At 43.7% G+C, this 22,972-nt stretch overlaps 1 protein-coding gene across 1 annotated transcript in view; it reads left to right on the top strand.

Moving 5' to 3' along the window:
• Positions 1 to 21,499, top strand: part of SLC1A2 (solute carrier family 1 member 2) — a 48,850-nt gene extending 27,351 nt beyond the window's left edge. The window contains exons 7-10 of the mRNA XM_059929644.1: positions 400 to 594; positions 4,589 to 4,723; positions 17,262 to 17,493; positions 21,428 to 21,499. Of these exons, the coding sequence (XP_059785627.1) occupies positions 400 to 594; positions 4,589 to 4,723; positions 17,262 to 17,493; positions 21,428 to 21,499 (634 nt within the window). The remainder of the gene's footprint in view (positions 1 to 399; positions 595 to 4,588; positions 4,724 to 17,261; positions 17,494 to 21,427) is intronic.
• The last annotated feature ends 1,473 nt before the right edge of the window (positions 21,500 to 22,972 follow it).

Genomic DNA, 22,972 nt, shown 5'->3' with positions numbered 1-22,972 from the left:
TCCAAGATGTAAACAATGACCAAAGGGAAAGGAGAACTTGAAGCTCTGAGTAGATCTCAAAAGCTAGAACCAACAAAAATATTTTGCTGACTATTAGCATCTTAATAAGATTGTATTTGAGCCCCCAAATCAATGGGCTTTTTTCTTCTTTATTATTAGAATTAAATTTTATTTGGATTTTATTTTTTTAATTTTTACTGGAGTACAGAACTTACTCAATACTCTGTAATGGCCTATACGGCAAATCGATGGTTTTTAATTTAGCTCCAGACACTGCTTTTTTCAAGTCACATTGATTGGAACAAAAGAACAAAAACTTTGTGGTGGCATTTCGGTTTGTGCTTTGTCCTGCTTCTCTAGAGTGGACGTAACTCTTGTCTCTCTCTCTTCGCCCCTTAGTGCCGGAACTTTGCCCGTCACCTTCCGTTGCCTGGAAGAAAATCTGGGGATTGATAAGCGTGTAACCAGATTTGTCCTACCAGTTGGAGCAACCATTAACATGGACGGTACAGCCCTTTATGAAGCCGTGGCCGCCATCTTTATAGCCCAGATGAATGGCGTCATCCTAGATGGAGGCCAGATTGTGACCGTAAGGTGAGTGAAATGGGTGGTGTGAAGCACTGAAACAACTTTTTACCTTATCCCCTTCCACACTAACTCCATTTCACAGAGGCCACTTGAACTGCTGTTCTCCAGTTAGAAGAATGGTGAAGGAAGTAAAGGAGTAGAGGAGCTACTGACAGGCTCAAAGGGAAGATTGGTTCAGGAAGGAATCAGGCTCATACTAATGCCTTATGTTTGTATTGCCCATGTGAAATTGCTTTAGAAATTTGATATTATTTGATTTTTGACAATCCTGTGACGTTGCAAGGCAGTTATTTATATGATTATTTAATAGATGAGGAAGCACAGGCTTCAAGGGGCATGGTAGTTTGTCTGAGGCTGTAATACCATCAGTAATGAGCCAGCAGGGCTGTCACTGGGGCCAACATCAACTGACTCTGGATCCAGTTTTTCTTTCATTAAAATATGTTCCCTTCAGCATTCCAAGGAGTGACGGCAAAAATGATGAAATACAGGGAGGAAGAGATTCCTCAATATAGCATAACATTATATTACAAATAACCAGCAAATATTTTTTTTTGTTTTTACTAAAGGTATTTTTACCATATGTATTCATCATTTTAAAAAATTCAGAAAGAATACTTTTCCAAGACGTCATTAAAAACACATCACTTCTCTGCAAACTTAAAGATCACACCTACTTACATATATTAATTTATCTAATCCTCACAACCACCCTATGAGGTATGTACTTGTCTCAGTCAGCTCGGGCTGCTGTAACAAAATACCATAGACTATGGCTCAAAGAGCAGATGTTTATTTCTCACAGTTCTGGAGGCTGGGAAGTCCAAGATTAAGGTGCCGGCGGGTTCAGCTCCTGGTGAATGTCCTCTTCCTGGCTTGCATATGACTGCCTTCTAGATGTTTGCTCACATGGCCCTACCTTGGTGCATGGAGAGAGAGAGAGAGAGCTCTCTTACATCTCTGCTTATAAGGGCACTAATCCGATCATGAGGGCTCTACCTTCATGACCTAATTACTTCCCAAGGCCGTATCTCCAAACACCATCACATTGGAGGTGAGGGCTTGAACAAATGAATTCAGGGGGCACACAACTCAGCCCATAGCAGTATTGTAGGGGAGCCTCAGTTTCCTGTATAATGGGTACAATAATCATATATTCTAGTGTGGCTGAGAGCATAGTCACCTGTCAATGAATGTTAGCTACTAGTATTATTACTATTACTGATACTTAATAAAATACAGTACTCCTAGGATATGAAAGAAAAATGTGACTATGATATAGTGAGTGCCGTGATGTTACTCAGTGGAAAACATGCTTCGGGTCAGATTATCAAGCCATCTAAGTCCTGTCCTAACAGATTGCATGTGAGACTGCCAATCTCCCTTGCTTTAAAATTCAAAGACAAATAGAGCTTCTTAATGGCCCTGAATTCTCCCCATTGATGAAGCAACCATGCTTCCCATCAAGCTCACACCATTAGATGAGGACTTAGAGGTGAGAGGATGTACCAGTGAGTGACCAGGTGATTGAGACTGTGCTTGAATTATTTAAATTTATCCTTTATTTTAACAATGATATGACTGAGAATTTTCACTGGACAAAGGATAAAGTTGGCCAAATATATTTAATACTTGTGGCCCTGGCAAGTTCAGCTGAATCTGCCATATCTGTACATGTCACAAGGGCTGTCTCTGGGGGGACCACCCCCTCTCCATGGAGTGTATGTAGTTCACTGTCTTCAATTTAGTCAGAAAAAAATAGCCAAGTCCAGCTTCATTGCTGTGCTTCCAAGTACATTCCTCATCTTTTCATTTCCCTGCAGGCAGGAGAACAGTGGCCAGGAATTCTCAGCAGATTCGTTAAGTCATAGCGTTTTCAATGTGAGGAGGAGTCAAGGGACATCAAAAGCCAGTGTGGTATTGGAATCAAGCAGACGAGTGTTCAGATCCCAGCAGACCATGTTCAAGCTGTGTGACCCTAAGTTTCTCCACCCTTCCAATCAGTGGTACTACCGTATGTACCTTGCAGGGTTACTGTGACGTTCTGCTGTGATTAATGTGTGTGTGTGGTAACTTGTACAACATCCAAGAACCAACCATAGGGAAATGAGTCAGGGAAGGACAGGAAAATCAGGAGGGGATAAAAGGACAGGGGGAGATCACCGCCCAGGGAGCTATTACAGGACTTAAAATGCCCCAGACACTCCACCTGTGGTCGGGTGAGGGTATAATTGGGATGGAGGAACAGAAAGAGAACCAGCCACCAGGAAGATTTCTTTATAGGATTTTGTCTCACACAACCAAGGGGTAACAAGACAATGTGGCCACAGTACACAGGGATGTGTAAGAGTGACTCATGTAACAGAAGCAACTGATGTTGTAAACAAAATTGCCGAAGCCAAGATCGTTGGAACTTGGGAAGTTCCCCTTCCCTGGTGTTCTATCCATCTTGGGAAAATGACTGAGAATTCCCCCTGCCAACTCTTGGGACTAGGGATGTTTTCATTGCAAAGCAGCTCCGGTTGCAATGTGCCGGCCTCTTCTAAGTGCTTTATTTCTGAGCTCCTGATGCCTCTACAGTGAGACACCATTGTTATCTTCTTTTTTACAGATAAGAAAATCAAGGCACAGAGAGGTTAAGTAAGTTGCCCAAAGTCATGTGGTTAAGTGGCAGAGTTGGGATTTGAACCTAGGTCATTCAACTCTAGAACCTGCACTGATAACCACCACACACTACTACCTCCTATGACCTAGATGGATCTCCCGCAAAAATGGAGTTCTTTAAACCCTGACACCAACTCCACATTAATGGGGCGGGGGAAAAGCAAAGATGGGTTCTAGATCCCACCTAGGGGAAGTGTCTATTCTGTGAAAGCCTAAATGTGGGAAGGATGGCAATATGGAAAAACCAGTGCAAAACACAAAACCTCCCAGGACCTTTCCTTCCTCATATGTAAGAGTAGGTAAATTTGGGTTCCTCTTGACTGTAAGACCAGGATTCTGTGCTTGGACACACCAGTTGGCAAACCAGTTTGGGAGTCTGATTCTTAGTTTCAAGCCCGAAGACCTACTGAAAAAATTCTGGAATCATATAACCACAAAGAAAGCAGCCCCTTTTTTCTTCTCAGCAGCCAGAAAAGCAAGTTGGAAATCCACGTTTTCATAAGCCTCCTTCCATTTAGAAATGATAGCTTTCATAAATAACATCCAGAAAAGAGGAGAAAAAGTCACTGCCCTTTGCTGGACTACAGAGGCCCTCTGGTGTCTAGACAAGGCCCTTGAATGCTAGATTAAACCCTCTTCCGGAGACAACTTCAAAATGGTGCTGGGTATGCCCTAGGCATTGCTTGGAAAGCAAGGGATGAGATGCTTCAGAAGGAAAGCCTCCTGTTATTTTATTGTCATTTCTTGGCACCCTCTTTCTGAATAATGTATTTTCCAGCCCATGGTGAAACGTCCAGGCATCTGAACCTTAATGTCATTCGGAATTCTTCTGATTTGTTCTCCCGATGTCCACTCGGTTGAGTCTGGATACTTGCTGTTCTGAGTTCTCATGTTAACATTGGCAACCTTCTCAGGCTCTTGCCACGTAGACTAGAAGTCTCTGGTTCTCACAGAGGCGTAAAGGGGTAAGCAGAAATGGATGCTGTGGTGTTCCTGTGGAAGGATTAAGGGTGACTTGTTTTTCTTCTTTAACATTCCCTTGCCTGCTTTTAGAGCCACGCTTACCTTGTTTGAGCCCTGTGATATATTCAGTGAATTGGATGTCATGATGGGGGTAAGACTCTCATCCATGAATTTATAAGTTTCCATCAAGGTTAAGCAGAATCCAAATAGACCCTATTTCCTGGGTCTTGGTACTCCAGATTTCTTTATTCCTTGGGAGGAAAAGGGGATTTTATGACTGCCGGGAGAAATTAGAGCCGAGAATTGCCTGCCAGGGATGGTTTTGCCAAGACCACTTTCTCTTCCCTTGACCCGGCCTTTTCTGTTCTCGCAGCCTCACGGCCACGCTGGCCAGCGTTGGTGCAGCCAGTATCCCCAGTGCTGGGCTCGTCACCATGCTCCTCATTCTGACGGCTGTGGGCTTGCCGACCGAGGACATCAGCCTGCTGGTGGCTGTGGATTGGCTGCTGTAAGTGTCTGTGTGTGTGCTTCTGCTGGGGGTGTGAACACTCCCCAGGGGTGGATAAGACGCAGGGCTGCAGCCAAGATCTTCACCAATCGCCATGAGAACTCCCCTGTTTCCTTCCTCCTTTCTTCCCTCCAACATTTGCTGAGTGCTTATTTGGGAACCAGAGAAGGAAAAGAATCTTTGAGGGCTTCAGAGTCTAGCGGAGGAAGCAGGTCAATTATAATACAAAGTTAAAAGCAAAGCTATAAGGGACCCATACCGAAGCAGGCAAAGGATCTCAAAGCATTATGCTGAGTGAACGAAGCACAAAGGAATATATACTGTATGATTCCATTTATATGATGCTCTAGGAAAGACAATATAATCTCTAGCAATAGAAAGAGATCATGTTTGCCTGGGCCCGGAAGTAGAGGCATGAGGATTGACTGAGAAGGGCACAAAGAAAGCTTTAGGAGGGCTAGAACTCTTCCATATACACAGGTATGCAGAGGTGTCCGCATTTGTCGAAACTCACCATACCACACGCTTAAAATGGGTACATTTTGTTGTATGTAAATTACACTTCAATAAAGTAGATTTAAAAAGAGCACACACATAGAAGAATAGCGATAGAGACAGACACACATCCCAGTCTAGGATGGAAGGGCAGAGTGGAGAAATCAGAAAACAAGGAAGATTGCTGCTGAATTTGAGGGCCTACTATGTGCCAGCTGGTACATGGAGCCCTTCACCGCTGCCTCTAACAACTGCCATTTTATAGATAAAAAAACTGAGGTTTAGGGAGAATGAATAGAGATTTGGCCCTACGTCTGCTTGGCTTTGGAGGCCACCAATTCATAATCATGGCCACATTCAAGCTTCTAAAGGCAGTGATAGCTGAGCTGGATCATAACGGGTAGGTAGAAGTTACCCAGGTATCCGTAAGTGGGGGGGGAGAAATAGGACATTCCGGTCAAGGCCAGCCCACACAGAGGCACTGAGGCAACAAATCGTGTGGGGACCTATGAGTGGTTTGGTATTGTTGGAGCACAAAGTGTAAGGCAAGGAGTGGTAAAAGGTGAGGTAAGATGGACAGCCTTGAGGCCATGCAGAGATGCTTGAACTTGACAGTGTATACATAGCCCAGCTCCCTTTCCCAGTGAAGGACATTGTCCTAGTGTGGGACTCTCGGCCCATTCCCAAAGGTGGGTCAGTCTAGCCAGATGGTACCCAATAAGGAGGTTGGAATCAATTCTTGCTAAGGGCTCACTGGGGCTCTGATATTCTATGAGATGTACCCTGATACTTCTGGTCCAGCCCTGGAGCTAAGTGACAGGGGCTGGGGGATGCCATTGACTTCAAAGTCAGAGGCTCAGAGTGACAAGTGCAGAGATCCAAGGCCAAAGTGCTCACACTTATTTTTTTTTTATTACCCTACATTCCATTAACAATCTTTCTGACTTTTATTAACAAAGATTTTAAGAGCCAGAAGCCACATTTTATGGACTTGAGTTTCCTCAGTGCTAAAACAAGTTCCACTCTTCTACAACCACCCTTCCGAAGAGAGAAACGTACAAGTGACTGAAGGGAAGAAGGACATCTGGGAAGGCTAAAAGGAAGCCTGGTCTTTCCAGAAAGCTTGCTTGCTGTTGAAGTTTAGGTTAGAAATGAGAAGTGGACTGAATCTGTTCAACTCGGGAGGGCTGCGAGGAAGGGCACGGATCTTCCTGACTGGTTCTTCCGTCACCAGAGAAATGCTCTGGAAATGCCTTTCGTGGGAAGGTGACGAACAAAGGAAATAACTCTTATCTGTCCCTGCCTGTCTCTCTCAGGCGGGGGTGGCAGGGTCCTCAGCGCTATCTTGGTTGTTCTCTGTGCCCTACGCTGGCCCCAAGGGGCAGTCTTTCTCATGAGGTCCATTCAGATGGGGCAGTCATGGGGGCAGCTGAGATTCGGTGGTGGTGAATGGTGGAAGGATTTGGAGGGAATAGGATGGAGACAAAGGGGTGGGGTTGGATTTGGTTAGGAGGAGGACAAAGAGGAAATGAAGACGGTGGCAACCGCTTGGGGACAGAGCACACAGCAGGAGCTCAATAAATGCATGCAAAAAGTTACCCGCAGAGCTGCTGCATGATAACCAGGGGCCTTTCTACACATGAAGAAAGACAGAGGAAGCTATTAAAGTCCCAGCTGCTTCCCTTGTGGCTTTGGCTTACTGAGCCCTCTGCCTCTTTGCCCTTTGAACTTTCGTTGTCATTGAGGGTCCTTTGCCTTCTCCAACTACATTGCCTATTCTCTTCTTGGGCTTGTTGCTGAGGCTTGAAATCCACCATTAGAGATTCATCTCTTTAACAGTTATTATTATAGGTGCTGCCCCCATTATAATGCAAATGCATTTAAGTGGAAAAATGTACTTGTGTTATCAGGGATGAAGGAAAGGAGCAGATATTTGGTGGGTACCACCATGCTCTTTACATCAGTTTAAAGTTAATCCTTAAAGATCACTATGGTGTGTTTAACAGATGAGGAAACTGGGCATCAAAAGGCACAGGAGAGCTTGTGCGGCCAGGTCAGGGCCCTTCACGCCACCCCACACAGCATCCTAGTTGGTACCCAGCAGATCTAACAGTGGGGAGGAGGAGCAGAGGGGTCCAGAGTCGGAGAGGTTGGGGAAAACAGACCGATTCGGGTCACCCCTGGTTCTACATACTAATCAGAGAATTTTTTGTCTGACCTGTTTTTTTCCCCTCTCCCAGGATTAAAACAAAACAAAACAAACAGGTTAAGTGGGGACAAATGGGATACAATCAAGGTCTCAGCCACTCTTAGAATTCAAGTCCTCCAGCACCCCCCCAGGTCAGCCATTGTGGGCCCTGTCTTCCTGACAGTCATCTGCTTCCAAGCCTGTTGGAGGAGAGTCACCTCATGAGACATTCAAGACCCTGTCTCTTCCTGACCTAAATGTTAGCGAATGGGCACTCACATGCTCACACTTGCACCCAGAGCAGGGCGTCTTAACTCCAGGGCTGAAACGTGCTAGCAGAAGGGAGTTGGCTGAACAACAAAAACATGATGATACATTTGGATTAACTCTATTGATGAAATTGCATTTGAGAAAACTCTACCCCAGGCTGCAGCTGGAAAGGGAAGAGTGATTGAAGGCTCGCCTCTAGTTCTGGGGTCTGATCTCAGATGGAAAGAGGCCCCGTGATCAAGGGAAGAAAGGCAGAAGCAGGAGCCCTGGGTCTGAGCCCTGCACCTAGTGGCTGTGGGGCTGCGGGCGAGTTACTTATTCTCTGGATTCAGCTGTGTCGTGTGTACAATGGGAACAGTAACTTACCAGCTTGAAAGCACAGTCTAGACCCCATGCCCTTGAGTACCCTTCTAGTTTTAAGACCCAGACTAGGCTTCTGCTGGTGATGGATGTTTGTATACAAATTAAGCATGAACGTTCCTTTTCAGAAGAAAAGAAAAAGGGAGGGTAGAGGATCCTGGGAAAGTGTGCATAGGGGTCTGTAGCTAGGTCAAATCTGCTTTGAATTAGGAATGGTTCCACATTCTTTCTCACCAGCAAGAGGAGTTCTGGAAACACGCTCTTGGTCATGGGCGCCGTGGCTGTTGGGTGCCCATCAGCGTGTGAGTGGGGCAGGGGGATGAGTTGAGAGAGGGGTGCAGGGGGTGCTGGTCGTTCCCTGGTGACACATAGTCTGTGGGGGTGGAAAGCAGAGACAAAGAACAGGGGGGCATTTCTTTTCCTCCCCAGGCAAGGTTTATAAGCTTTCATAACTCTAACAACTTTTCAATTTAAAACCAAACAAAGCCCGCAGTGACATTTAATGTGCCATGGTGTTTGCCAACTGCTGGAGATCAGCCAGCCTCATTACTGCCCGCTGAGCCCTGGACGTTTTTCAATGAACAGGCTTAACTGCTCTGTAAATGTCATGGTGAAAACCAAGATTCTGGGCCCTGAAAAGTGTCCGAGTCCTAGAACACCGGATGGGTGGGGCTGGTAAAACCAGAACCTTCCCCAGAATCTAAGAAGCCCTTTGTAACAGGAGTCCTTGGTGGGTATTTATGAGACCTTGTGACACCCCTCTCTCTCTGAAGGATTCGGGAGGGAAGGAGAACTGTGGGCCAATACCAGGAAGAGACGATAAATAACTGGGTCTGGCCACAGGTGGGAAAAGGAAAGCCAAGTGGATCTATGGCCCACTTATCACATGGGGCTGCTAGTGAGATTGCTTCTGGGGACATATTTGCTCATTACTCGAGACGGCACTTATAAGGAAGCCTGAGGGAACCTCCGCCCTGCAGTGGGCACTCAGAGGCGCCCTCATTAGCCTCCCAGGATGGAATAGAGCATTGGTTCTCAAACTCGAGCGTGCACCAAAACCTCCTGGAGATTCAGGAGATCTGGGGAGGGGCCCAAGAAGTGGCTTTTCTAACAAGTTCCCAGGAGATACTGATGATCAGTCCAGGGACCCGACTTCCAGAAGCAATGGACCAGAGGTAGGGAGTAGGAGTTCCTGACTGTAGTATATGAGCATCTCTACTCTTTTTTGAGCACTGGTTGACATTGTGTGCACCCATTCAATGAAACTAGATCAAAAGGACACAGGACTCTAATAACTAATACTCAGTGAGTGCCCCTTCATTGTCAGACATTGTTCTAAGCACTTTACATAGACTTGTTCAAAAAGTTGCAGCAAATTATGAGGCAGCTAGTAATATTATCCCCGTTTTACAGTTGAGAAAACTGAGGCTCAGAGCCAAGAAACTTATCTCAGTTTAGTAGATATTAAAGGGCTGATCTGGGATTCAAACTCAGACAATCCGGCTATTCCATAGATGTTCCAGGCTTGCCCATCTGCGTTCTCGTTCTCTTATTTAAGACACACACGCATGCATATTTACACACACATAACTGATTTAACCCTCATTCCATGTCTGGTGGAAAAGAAAACCAATCCCTACATCTACCCTATCTCTGAAGAGTCTAGGGGCTCATGTTTAAGCCTTTTGCTTTGATTTCCTATTTCCACTGATCTCTCCTTTTTTCTGCATCTTACCTCATCTTCTTTCTCTGTCATCCTTAGCATGACATCCTTATCCTTTTCGACTAAGTCTTTCCTTCCCCTGCCAAAGTGTCCCTGACTCAACGCAGTGTAATTGCCCATCAGGGGAGTGGGGTGGAGGCGGGGCGATAGTGCCACACAGCGAAATCATGTTTTAATGCTTACAAAAGAAATACGTGCTCCTGGAAGGGAGAGGAGGAACCAAGCTCGGGAGAGGAGGGACCAAACTCAGGAGAGTTACAAAATGAGAAAGAGAAGTCTCCCTTCACCTACAATTGAATCTTGAAAAGGAGCAAAATACACGACTCCCCGCAAAATGCCAGTTGGCACGTGGATTACTTTAAGCTGAAAGCAGTCAAGACCCAGCAGACTCAAGACAAGCTTTTTACCTCCCCTTAACTGCCTAAAAGAATTTAGAAAGGAGGCCTATACCAGGAAGAGTGCTATTACCAGAGATAACTTTTTCACTGGAGAGACTTATCTGCGTGGCAGGGCAAACATTTTTTTACCAAATATTTGCTCTTCCTCTGAATTATCTTCCTCCCCTTTCAAGCCCCAGACCCTTATCCCCTTCCTTAGCTTAGGATGGCATATAAACCTCAACTGCCTGACTGCCTTTGAGTCTCTTATTTTTATAAGGCTCAGGTATGTACAAAATTAAATTTTCCTGTATGTCCAAAATTAAATTTTTGATTTAATTATTAGACCAGCCAAAGAATCTAGAAGGGAAGAAGGGAAAATTTTTCCGCCCCTATAATTTCAGGTCTTGTTTCTCTGAAGTAATCACTGCTAATAATAATTTACAGAAAGTAAAAAGTTAATAATAGGCATTTATTTTCTTTAAAAAAAATCCTTTAGTGTCCCCCACCCCTGGGAACCTCTCCCTACACCTGTTTAGTTCCAGTCTCTGCCTGCCTTGCTGGGCCTCCTCGCTCTGCACCTCTGTGTCTTCCCCCAGCTCTCAAGACACCTCTCTCATTCTCCTCTGCAAGGGAATCTGGTGTCTCTTGGTGTCTCTCTCCTCCTTGTTCTAGATCTTGTCCTGCATCCTAACTTTTCACCACCAAAATATCCAACTGGATGTTCGCTAAACAAAAGACAGTTCTCTTTCTAGAGTTAATCTTCTTCCACTTCTTAAATAATGATCCATCCCCACCCTGCGTCCTTCACATACCTGCCTACCTCCTTCCCCCAGGTCCTGCCCATGTCATAAATGAATATGGTATCAACTCTCAAAGGGCTAATAGTCTAGTAATGGGGATAGATGTGGTCAAAAAATCTCCACAGTGCTAGGTGCAACAGAGGAACGTATAAGACGTGATGGAGGAATAAGACAGGAAGTGATTTGCTCCCCTTTTCGCTTGGACTAATGATGATGTTGGCAGTGTGCAGTTAAGGTTGAGCGCTGAGTTTGGGTCAGGCGCCCTGTCAAGCCTTTTATAGGCAGAGTTTGGCTGAGGACCTCTCAGAGGACAGGCGCTCCATATGGGTTAGCCGTTGTTACCTTCTCCACGTGCTTGCAGGTGGATATTACTTTCCGTATTTTACAAATGAGAAAACTGAGTGGAAAACGCTGTTTTTCCAACTAATCCTGCTGGAGCCAGGATTGCAATCCAGGCTTGAATCCAAAATTCACACTCTTAACCAATGCTTCTGTGGGTCCTTCTTCCCTTCCCTAATCCCATGTGGTTTGAGCTCTCAGATGCCCGGAATCGTGCCAGCCTTCTCAAGGTCTGGGGCCTCAGGTGACCCACCTGCCACACTGTGCACCCTGCATTCTGAGAGGCAGACACAATGGTCTGTTTCTATGAATATTAAGCTGACTCATATGAAATTGCCAATAGTTGGTCTTTCTGGACTCATTAAAATGGCAATTTCATGTGATTCACTCCAATACCAGGGACCAGATGAATCTTGAGTGACCCTGCCCCCTTGGTTCTGTTCGTCTGTGAGCAGGACTTTCAGACAATCCCACCATCTTCCTGCCAGAAGATTTAGACTGAAAGAAGGAGAAAGAGAGAGAGCACCTTGGCAAATGCTTTGCTTCCAGGGCACCAGACCCAGAGCTGCAGCGTGAAGGAGCTTCGTCAAGCTCCCCTCTTGGTTTTGATTCCCGGTAGCCCCCAAAGAATAGCCATGTCATCTGTAGTGAATTCATTCAATTAAAGATTCTGCCTTCACCTCTGTCCCCTTCTCAAGGTCCTGACGCACCACATCCAGACCCGAGAATAACAGCAAGCACCCTAAAATTCCTTTTACCAAGCAGCCTAAAAACTCCGGAGGTCAGCAGGGTTTCGTGAACGGGTCAGGGCTGTTGGGAGAGAAAATGAAAGTATTTGCCTGTGGAGAAATTTTCCACATGTGAACCATAAATCCCCATATCCTGCTTTTGGCCAGAATCGGACTTCCCCAGAGTTGGTCAGATATTCCCCTGGTGGCCTCAAAAGCAAACTGAAATTTCTGTCTTCCGTCTGCCTCTGTCTACCATTCTGTCTCCTCACCATCTTCTTGAATAAGTTGATTCTACATAGTATGCCCTCTTCCTCCTCTCTCATTCAAGTTTCTAGCAATGGCGAGCAGGCTTCTGTTGTCCCTGCCTCTGTATGGAAACTACCCTTGCCAGGTCGATCATGGCCTCTTCGTTGCTGAAACCAAGAGACACTGCTTTCCCTTATCTCACCTGACCTCCAGGCAATCATGGGTATTGTCCTTCACACCCCTATTTTTGAAACACTCTTCCCCCAGGCTCTTCTAATTTCCTGCCACCTTTGCAGGCTCTTACTCCTTTGCCCAGTCCTTAAATGTTGGTCTCTCTCAGGGTTCTAGACTAGATTGTCTGCTTGTCTCACTCTACTTCTCCCCAAGGATGAACTGAACCTGCCTTGGCACCCATCCATGGACTCTCTAGGTGTTGACTCCTAATTTCCTACCCATAGCTCAGCTGTCTCTCCCGACCTTTAGTCCATATTCCCAACCACTTGCAGGACATCTCCCCTTGGCTGGGTCACGGTCCTCACACTCAGCATGTTTAAGCTGATACCAGAATCTTTCTCACCCCAACCAGTTGTGTCCCCTACATGTGGTAGCCCTGTCCACTGGTTGTCCAAACCAGAAACCCGGGAGGAATTCTTGACTCTTTTTCTTTTTTGTTCTCTATAACCAATCAGTCCTCAAGTCCTGTAATTCTGTCTCCTAAATGTCTCTCAAATTCATCTTTCTCCATATTCCCCACATCTTCACTAAGTGGATTTTGCTCTTTCAATCTTGCCATCCTTTATAATGGAACAAGCGTGATCCTTCCCTTCCATGGCTCCTCGTCACACATGGGATAAAGTTCTAACTCCTGCACTTGACTGATAAGGCTATACATGATTTGGTCAGTCCTTACTTTCTGCCTCTCACTGTACTCACTAGTCATCCTGAACGCTCCTGAGGGCGCCCACCTCTTAGATTTCACACGTATTAGTTCTCTCTTCTCTCTAGCTCATTATCTCAGACCCACCCTTAGCGCCTGACTCAAGACACTTCTATTCAAGCCTTTGCTGGGGCCCAAGTGTAGATAAACTGTCCTGCCTACAAAACCCAAGAACACACAGCACTTATTCCTAGTAGAATATTTATCTTACTCTAGTGGGGGATACAGACAAGTAAAGAGAGTGTAGGTTCTACCAGAAAGGAGAACAGAGAAAGGGTCTTTTCTTGCTCTTTACTGCTTGGACACCTGGCATAGTGCACACACTAAGATGCTCGTTATATACCTGTTGAATGAATCAATGAACTAACAAAGAACTCAGCAAGTATTAGAGTCCACATTCTTATCTTATTTCCACTTAGCCATTTTCAGGCTTATGTGCTCCTGCAATTTTTAATGAGTATTTAAGGCATTCCCACTGTGTCTCTCATTTCACTTAACCCTCACAACTTCTTGTGAAGTTGGAATTAGCCTCATTCCATATTTCATGCTCAAGTAAGAAGTGAGAGAGTTAGAACACTTGGGTTAGGGTTTTAGCCCTAAGTCCAGGGCCCTTTGTATGTTGATTTGGGCATCAAACATTAGTCTGCTTTGATTTCACCCAACTCTGTTTTCCATCCATTACTGTCCTGGTGACTATTTCCATTGGCTAGAGTTCCTTTTCAAATTCAAAGAGACCTGAGCGTATGGAAGAGACATGAGCATTGTGCACATTTGGAGAAAGCTCACCCAGAAATGCTATTCCCAAAACTTGGTTCAGTGACTGCTCAGGAGAGTAGGGTTTGGTGTCAAAGAAAGCCAAGAGTTGAGGAAGGGGGAGTTTGTGAACTTGTATCACTCATTTGAGTGGAAATGGCTTTATTAAGCTGGAAAAGTAATTAACCCTTGAGCATAGTATTTTGTGCTTTTGTCCCCGTGATGGGATATGAGTGATGCTTATCTCCAAAAGGGGAAGGAGACAGCACATAATGAGTATCAGCTGTGGATCAGGAACTGGCGTTATCTTCCCCAAATTCTGTAAAGTGGGTATTTTGACTGGATGAGAAAAATTCTGGTTGAGGAAGTCACCCAGGTCACACCGTTCATATATGGCTGAGCTAGATTCAAAATCAGGGCTGTCTGGCTCCTGGGTGCTTTGCATCACGTGGCAGACAGTGGATTGTTTTTTTTTTTAATTTAATTTAATTAATTAATTTATTTTTATACAGCAGGTTCTTATTATCTATTTTATACATATTAGTGTATACATGTCAATCCCAATCTCCCAATTCATCCCACCACCACCACCCGGTCCCTGCTTTCCCCCCTTGGTGTCCATATGTTTGTTCTCTACATCTGTGTCTCTATTTCTGCCTTGCAAGCCAGTTCATCTGTACGGGGATTCTGGAGTCACATTGCCTGTGTCCAAATATGGTTCTGTGACTCTACTAGGGTGTGTGACTTTGGGAAGCCACTTAATCTCTTTGGGCCTCAGTGTTTCCATCTCTTAAATGTGGATAATAGTCCTTCTTGGGCTTCCCTGGTGGCGCAGTGGTTGAGAGTCTGCCTGCCAATGCAGGGGACACGGGTTCGAGCCCTGGTGTGGGAAGATCCCACATGCCACGGAGCAGCTGGGCTCATGAGCCGCAATTGCTGAGCCTGCGCATCTGGAGCCTGTGCTCCGCAACAAGAGAGGCCGCGATAGTGAGAGGCCCACGCACCGCGATGAAGAGTGGCCCCCGCTTGCCACAACTAGAGAAAGCCCTCACACAGAAATGAAGACCTAACACAGCCATAAATAAATTAATTAATTAATTTAAAAAAATTAAAAAAAAATAGTCCTTCTTATAGAGTTATAGTGAGGATTAAATATGGTAATATCTACAAGGTATATTCCTATACAAATAAAAGTTAGCTACCATCATCGTCACTACCACCATTACCTTTGGTCCCTCTACTTGCCAATAAGGCAGATTCTTCTGGGCCATGAGATGAGTATTCAGAGCATTCCTCTCCAAGACTTTAGTGCTCTTTGGAATTTAACAATTGATCAGGGGTGTTGGGTGCATGGCTCAGAGCACAGGCCAGGAGGGATGGAAAGTATAGTGGAAAAGCAACAAAGTAGACTACAACTGCATGATGAACAAATAACTCAGCTGGTTAGTTGGGTGTGCTGCCATAGGAATTGGCCTATAAATAGGGTTAATGTTTTCAGGGGAGAGAGTAGCTTAAGCAGGCATGTTTGGATGTTCTACCTAGGAGCTGCCAAAAAAATATATGAATTGACTTGATAAGATTAATAGTGATATTAAAAGTATACATCATGTAAAATTAATGTTTTGTGAGTTCTTATTAAACGTCTGGAACTGTGTTAAGCATTTTGTTCACAACAACCCTTATGTGGGGAACACTTTTATTATTTCCATTTTATAAATGAGACAACCAGGACTCACAAATGTTAAGTATGATCAAGGTTGTCCAACAGGTAAGGGGAAAAGCTGGCCTTTGATCCAGGTCAGCCTGCCTCCAGAGTCCATGCTTTTTCTTAATACATATTCCTTCTCATCTCCTTATACTGGGGCTTCTTAGTGATCTTGATTTCAAGTGCCTGATTCTGTGGATGACCTCAAGACCCAGTCTTCATTCATGTTAAGACTATCACCCTGGCAGATTCTCCAAAGCAGAAGGGAGGGGAAGAGCCTTCTCAGATGGAGAGATGCCCCTGAGAGTGGAAGCCGGGCTTTGATCTTTATTTTTTCATGGGCAGCATCTTCCTGCTTGAAACCTGAAGGACAGCTGGCTCCCAAGTTCCTTGCAAGAGAACCAGGCCAGATTCCTCCTAGTGCAACTTCATAATTACTATTCTCTAATGAGAAATAGATTTGATCATAGCAACTAGAATTTATTTTAGACCTTTGTTCCAAGAACCTATTAAGGTTTCCACTTTGCCTTAAACCAATTCTAGTATCGTCCTTTATTTATTTATTTTAAATTGAAGACTAGAGTGCCCTGAACTAAGATGTCTCAGCAGCATTTTTACCTAAACTCCTTCTTTTTCTTTCTTTTCTTTGTGGTTCTCCAGCATCCTTCTTTTTAGAGCTTTGAGTATCTCATAAGCATGGTCAAAAGGACTCTTCACACTGATGTAAACTTATGGGTGAAAGACTACAACTTACTCTTAAGAACTTAATTGGTTTTCCTGGTGCTGACGTTCTAAGAGGGAACATTATCAACCATCCTATTTTTTTCAAGTCAGAACTTGAGAAACAAGATTTGAGGAAGGATTTTTCTCAACCCTTCTTGGTTCAAGAGGCCCTCTGGAAGATTTTATTTTTTTTTAGTTAACAGAGAGAGCAAGAGAAAGTATTTTGGTTTTTTTCAGGACACATAGGCATTACACATATAGGTCAGGGAGGAAATTGTGACTGAGTTTCTTACCCAACAGCTGTGTCTGTGTATACGAGTGTGCTAGGGACAGACTGGGGCCCAGGGGGAAGGCAGTGTTGTTTAGATCCTTACAAAAAAAGATGAATTTTCTACTATGGGGGAATTCACAGGTGGTTGCACTTTCCTGTAGAATAAGTAAATAAAATAAGTGGAGGTAATCTGGAATCTTCGAAGAACAGTTTAAATCAAGAGGACTTGCTGGACACAGCTAGGAATGGCTGCAGTCTGGGAGCTAATTCTGAGATCTGGACACATTATTTCCCTCTACTTCTTCCTCCCCTCCTCCTCCTTTCTCTTTTCCTGTTGTTTATTGGGTGCTTACCATTCATTAGACATTTTGCTAAGCAATTTACATACATTGTCTCATTTAATTTTCATACGAGCTTATGAGAGAAGTATGATTGTTATCTCCAATTGACAAACAAGGAAATCAAGGCTTCTAAAAGTTAAGTCACTTGCCCCAGACCAGGCAGAGGGAAAGGTAGAGCCAGAACTCAACCCCAGGTCTCTCTGTTCTAGACCTTGACCTCCCAACCATCACATCATACTGCTTCCTCACTAAACGTGTCCTGTTCTTTGTCCCCAGGGACAGGATGAGAACATCCGTCAATGTTGTGGGAGACTCTTTTGGGGCTGGGATTGTCTATCACCTCTCCAAGTCTGAGCTGGACACCATTGACTCCCAGCACCGAGTGCATGAAGATATTGAAATGACCAAGACTCAGTCCATTTATGATGACATGAAGAACCACAGGGAAAACAACTCCAACCAATGTGTCTATACTGCACACAACTCTGTCATAGTAGATGAGTGCAAGGTACCTTTCCCATTCATGGATATCGAGACCTGTATATAATAGTGCATGCTCAATTTCTTAAAGCAAACACAAAAGCCCTGCATGTATCATTGTCACATTTATTTTTCTAAAGAATCATGTAACTCAAGCATCTATGAGTCCCAGATCATCTAACTCTGTGTCTAACGTGGCAGGAAATCAACAAGTCTAACGGTGAAAGAGCCAATCGGTTGCTTGTTTTATCCATGTGATGTAAAACAATCATTTTGACTCCCCCGTCCACCTACTTCACAAATTCAATCAGTTTTCTTTGAATATTATGCTCAAGAATTTGTGGTTTCTAGGGCCTTGCTGGCTTTCAAATATTCTGTTCAAGTGAAACATCAAAAGAAATACCCAGAATCATTTGATTTACATAGCACAAGTATTCCTTCTTGCTCTATATCATGTATTGGTCAAAAATGTGCCCACATAACTTTGTGCAGCTATCTTTCTCGTCATTATTTTTGTGGGAAGGTGAGTTTTGACCTGGCAATCACTTTGCTCCAAGAATGGGGAAGCAATTTCAAGTAAAGAATAACTCTCCTTCAGGACAATTATCCATAGATGTCTTTAAAAAAAACACTATATGTCACATACTGCCTGGCAGCACCATTTTTCCTGAAGCGTGGATGTTCTGGACTCTTTTCCTAGCTGTTGGATGCTAGGTCTTCAAGCTTGATGGGCTCTGTCTAGCCTTCATTGTAACTAACTTGACATTGTCAAAGTGTCATGACCAGAGTGAAGCAAACTTGGAGAAACCCTGGCAGGTGAGCAGGGTCAACTCTAAGGGTTGTAAGTGGTAACTGAGGACAACCTTAACCAAACACAGATTTCTGATACCTTTTTGACTCCTGTTGATGGATCTCATTTAATAGTTAATTTCTCCCTATGTTATTTCTGGGTCATTCCAAATATATGCCATGGCTTCTTCCAGACAACTAAGGATGACACAGAAGCAACCCCCTCTACTGGACTGTATCATAGGTCAGCCACCGTCTTTGGTTCATCCCCTCTGTATAAGCTACATGTGTGGGTAAACCAGGGCTCTGATGCAAATTAGGGAGGGACCCCGCCCATCAAGAGGCAATTGCATAAATTAATTGACTCAGTGAAAACAATTAAAATTGTTAGAAATTCAGATACACCTAAATGGTATACTCCATTCTCCTGGAAAGTTAGTGTTTTCCACATCTCAATGATTGTGCTGGATTATTCCCCATCAAAATATTAGTTTTGGTAAACAAGGGTCAACATTCCATGGAATAGCTTTATGCTCTATTGTATTTAACAAGTATTCATCGTGTGCCTTGTGGGGTTTAATTGAGCACCCCCATCTTATTCCTATGACCTCCTATATTTTGATTATTAGTCAAGATTTATTGAGTGCCCATAATCTGCAAAGCCCTGAGTTAGGCACTGGAGGACAGCAAAATGAATGTACAGTTATATAGTGGAGATACAGCTTGATCCCAATTACTGCCCTACGAGGAAAAATAGTAGTAGGAAACAAAATAAAATCACCACATATATTCTTTAACTTTGCAGTTATATATAAGAAGAATCCTAGTGGTTAACTGCCTTTGGTGCGGCCCTTCTGGAGCATCTCAAGAGGCTTCTTAACAATATCGTGTAGGACAAGTTTTGAGGAAGGTGTATAGGCATGGAGATGTCTTTAGATTTCAGACTTCCTGCACTTTTTTTTCCCTTAAAGCATATCAAGCACATCAGGACAAATTTGCTTCATTTATTTTAGCAAACAGTTCAATCCCTAAAGGGAAATGTTGGTCAACTGTCTCTATCACTGTGAAGTAAGCCCATGAGGAGAGAGACTGCATCCCTGTTTATCACTGCTGTGCCCTAAAGCAGTGCCAGGCATGCAGTAGGCTGTTCAGAAATATTTATTGAGTGTATACTTTTAGCATCTCGACCCCATGCTTTAATTCAGATAACCTTTTTTGCTGGACAGTTTGATAGAGATAGTGGCTCAGTCTTTCTAGGTAATTGACCACCAAACCAACCACCTGCACACTCGTTGGTGAATTAGTGTTTAGATGGTCAAATGGTGAAACTGAGCAGATCATGGAAATGATGAAACAGCCATATTGGTTTAATAACTCTTCGGCGGTTTGCATTTTTTAGTGAAGTGATGGGTTCAGCTCAGTGAAGGTTGTGAGGCGAGGCCAATCGACCCTTCTCGCTCTAGACCAGTTAACTGAGTTGACACCTATATGCAAAGAAGGCAGTCAGAGCTATGGAGATGAATTTGAAGGCTTTCCCAGAACATCTGAGTCACATTTACTCCTGCCTTTGAACCTCCTTCTGGTCCATTCTCAGTCTCACTGTTTTAAAAGCTGAGTTGGGAGACATCACTGCTTACTGCCAGTTCTCCCCTTTTGGCTCTTCCATTACCCAGGTGTTGGGACGGAGCCAGGTGGAACAGACTGGGGGAGCGGAGTCCCTGCTTCCTTTAATCCAGCCAGAAAAAGGAAATGCCAAAAAAGCTGCTGTCCCAGCTACTTCAGAGACACAGGTCCCAGTATTTGAAAACAACAACCCCCCTGCCCCTGCCACCTGAGCTCTGTCTGGTTTTCCAAAGGCACCACACCATGATTTATAATGTGGCACAGCTATTGATCTGGTTCATCACTGAAAGCCAAATAGGTACATTCAAGGTCATGGTGAACAGGCAGCTTGCTCCAGGCAGATAGTTTGTCCCTGGCCGTCTTTCCTGACAGTTCACTGAAGGGGAAACAAGTTTGCTGCTGCTCTGGTCACAACTTTAACCATCCTAAGCATTGTTCTGTCATGTTGGTCTCTCTATTTTCAAACTCTTGCCTTGTAACCGTAGTTTGAAGTTATGCAATGTTTTTAATTTTAATCAGAAGAACTGCATGTGATGCTTTCATTTGCTTGTTGCATGTTCTTTTTAAAAAAAAAACAATGCGGGGGCCTCATGGGGACCGGAGGAACGAGTAGTTTTTATTTTCATTTGCTTGGTTCGTGAAAAGTTTTCTGTTCCTAGCATGTTGTGTGTGTTCATAATGCATGCCTCTCACTTCCACTTGGGTAAGAAGAAGGCCAGATTTCTTTCAAACATTGCTGCGTTTGTCATGTCTCCATATCCTAATGCTTCCATAAATCCAGTCTCTCCATTATGTGGAATATCAGTCGTGGGTTTAAGTTTGCACATGACGTTGAGGACAGACAGATGGAAGGTAAGCTAGGAAAACGACTTAGACGTGGAGGGGAAAACTTCCCATTCTGTGTAAGGGTTCAGTTCGCTGAGAGCCAGGGAAGCATAATACTGACAGTCTGGAAATTATAGTTGATTAATAAATGTCTGCAATGAAATAATTTAGAGATACTGATTTCAGCCTTTTAATTCCCTCCTTTCCTTTTTAATTTTTAAAGCCTGGATAGCTTATATGGTAGAGCCAGACCATCACGATTTGAAAATTGGACATGTATAAACTCCACCTGGCCTCATTGCAACTGAACCTTTCACGTGCATGAGTAGAACTAGCTGCCTAGTTCTGGATTTTTTTTTCTCTGCGGTTGTCTGGAGTAGCACAAGGGCACTATGTTTTCAGGACTGCATTGTTGTGTGGTGGGTCTATGGGTAATTAGACACCCTCACAACCCTAAAATCATAGTAGAAGTTGTTTATCCCTCAACTTGCAAAGTATCTCTAGTCGCTCAATACCCCCCAAGGCAAATATGTATTTTTTTTTAATGTTCACAAATCAGTGTTGAAAACTAAGACCAGTTCAAAATCAATTTGGAAGGAACAACGTTTAAAATTAATATTTAAGTCGTGTAGTAGAATCTGGGTCTGGTGCTCCCCCACATAACCCCCTGGGTGGTTTTCTGGTATGTGGCCAGTAAGCTGGATGTTGATGATAATTATTTTCAGGTAACTCTGGCAGCCAACGGAAAGTCAGCCGACTGCAGTGTTGACGAAGAACCTTGGAAACGTGAAAAATAAGGATATGACTGTCAGCAAATTCTTGAATAAACTCCCCAGCGTATCTTATGGTAAAAGAGGATATAAACAAGCTTCCTTTGAAAAGAAAAAAAATACATATATTTCTATGTTTACTTAATCTGTTAGCTGAGGCTTAGAGGATCTGTTGTGAGTCAGTGATAGGCACGGTGCTGTGCCTTTGCCAAATAATGCTTGGTAACCGTCTAATTTTCTCACTTGTATTATTGTTTGAATGGATGCCGCTGCAGGAATCAGTTTGAATTGAAGACGCGTTCTTGCCAGCTTCCCTTTTCTCTCAAGATGCAGAACCGTGGATGCTCTTTTCCCAGGGGACACGACTAAAGCCTTGTGGCACATTCCAGGGATTTGGATTAATGAGCAGACAGTCAGTGTGTTACTCTTTCCAGTGTTCTCCATGCCTCACCTTGTAACACACAAGAGATTCTGTTAGAAGCCTTTAGAAGTAAATCCCCTTAAATGTCTTGTAGCGTATGTCCTTGTGTTGATTAAAACAAAGTACCCATCTTAAGGTACAATTTCTCTTCTGTATACGCTTTAAGTTACATGGCTAAATGTTTCAAAGAGAGTCATGGTGGGAGCCATATCTTAAAGGTAGCTGGTTATGGAACCCACTGAGTCTCTGCTCTACCCCATCTAGTTTATGGAGATAATTGTTGAATTTCAAAGTAGGTTTCATAATTTGCTCTAAATTTGATAAGGGATTAGGATGTAATTTACATGTAACTTCTGTGTATATTGACAAAAGTAAGAGAGCACAGTCAACATACATTTTAACCAGATTCAAAGATTCAAATTAGTTTTGTGTTTGGTTTGCATCACCTGGCATAGTGAAATCAAGTGAGATTATTCGATCTATGCTTCAGTGTCTTTGTTTCGTTCATACAATTCTTATTTGGGTCTCTACCAAAAAAAGACATTCTTAATCCCCAAATTATTTCAATCATATTCTCATCAAACTAGAAGGCTTAATCATTTTACTCTCCTCACAGATGGAGGATAGTTGGGTTGGCTATGCCTCTTTTAATACTAATCTCATGATAAAAACAAAACCAAAACACTGTTTGTTAGTTATCTAATATGTGGAAAGCTATTTGTTATATTATATCAAAGCACCTAAAACCAGTTCAGGACACAGTTGGAAGCAGAGCCCATCTTTTCCCCCAGTCTTCTCTGTGGAAAGGAACAGAAAACAAACATAGGTGCAAAATCCTATAAAGGTGACATTCTTATGGCAAAGTCAAGGCAGCCTTGAACCATGAAGTAGGAACAAAGGATGGCTTTACAGAACTTCACAGATGGAATCTTCTCAAGGCTGTGGAAGTTTGAGGGAATACATAATATAATTGGAATAGCCCAGTCGGTGCCTTGCATGCTGTAGGCACCTCCAAGCTACATTTTTCAATGTCTGTACTATCATTTTCTGTTGAATAACCCACAGTATTTTCCTAAGGT

This window comes from Balaenoptera ricei, chromosome 8 (assembly GCF_028023285.1).
Source record: "Balaenoptera ricei isolate mBalRic1 chromosome 8, mBalRic1.hap2, whole genome shotgun sequence".
Taxonomy (NCBI): Eukaryota; Metazoa; Chordata; class Mammalia; order Artiodactyla; family Balaenopteridae; genus Balaenoptera; species Balaenoptera ricei.
This window is presented reverse-complemented; position numbering and strand designations above follow the sequence as displayed.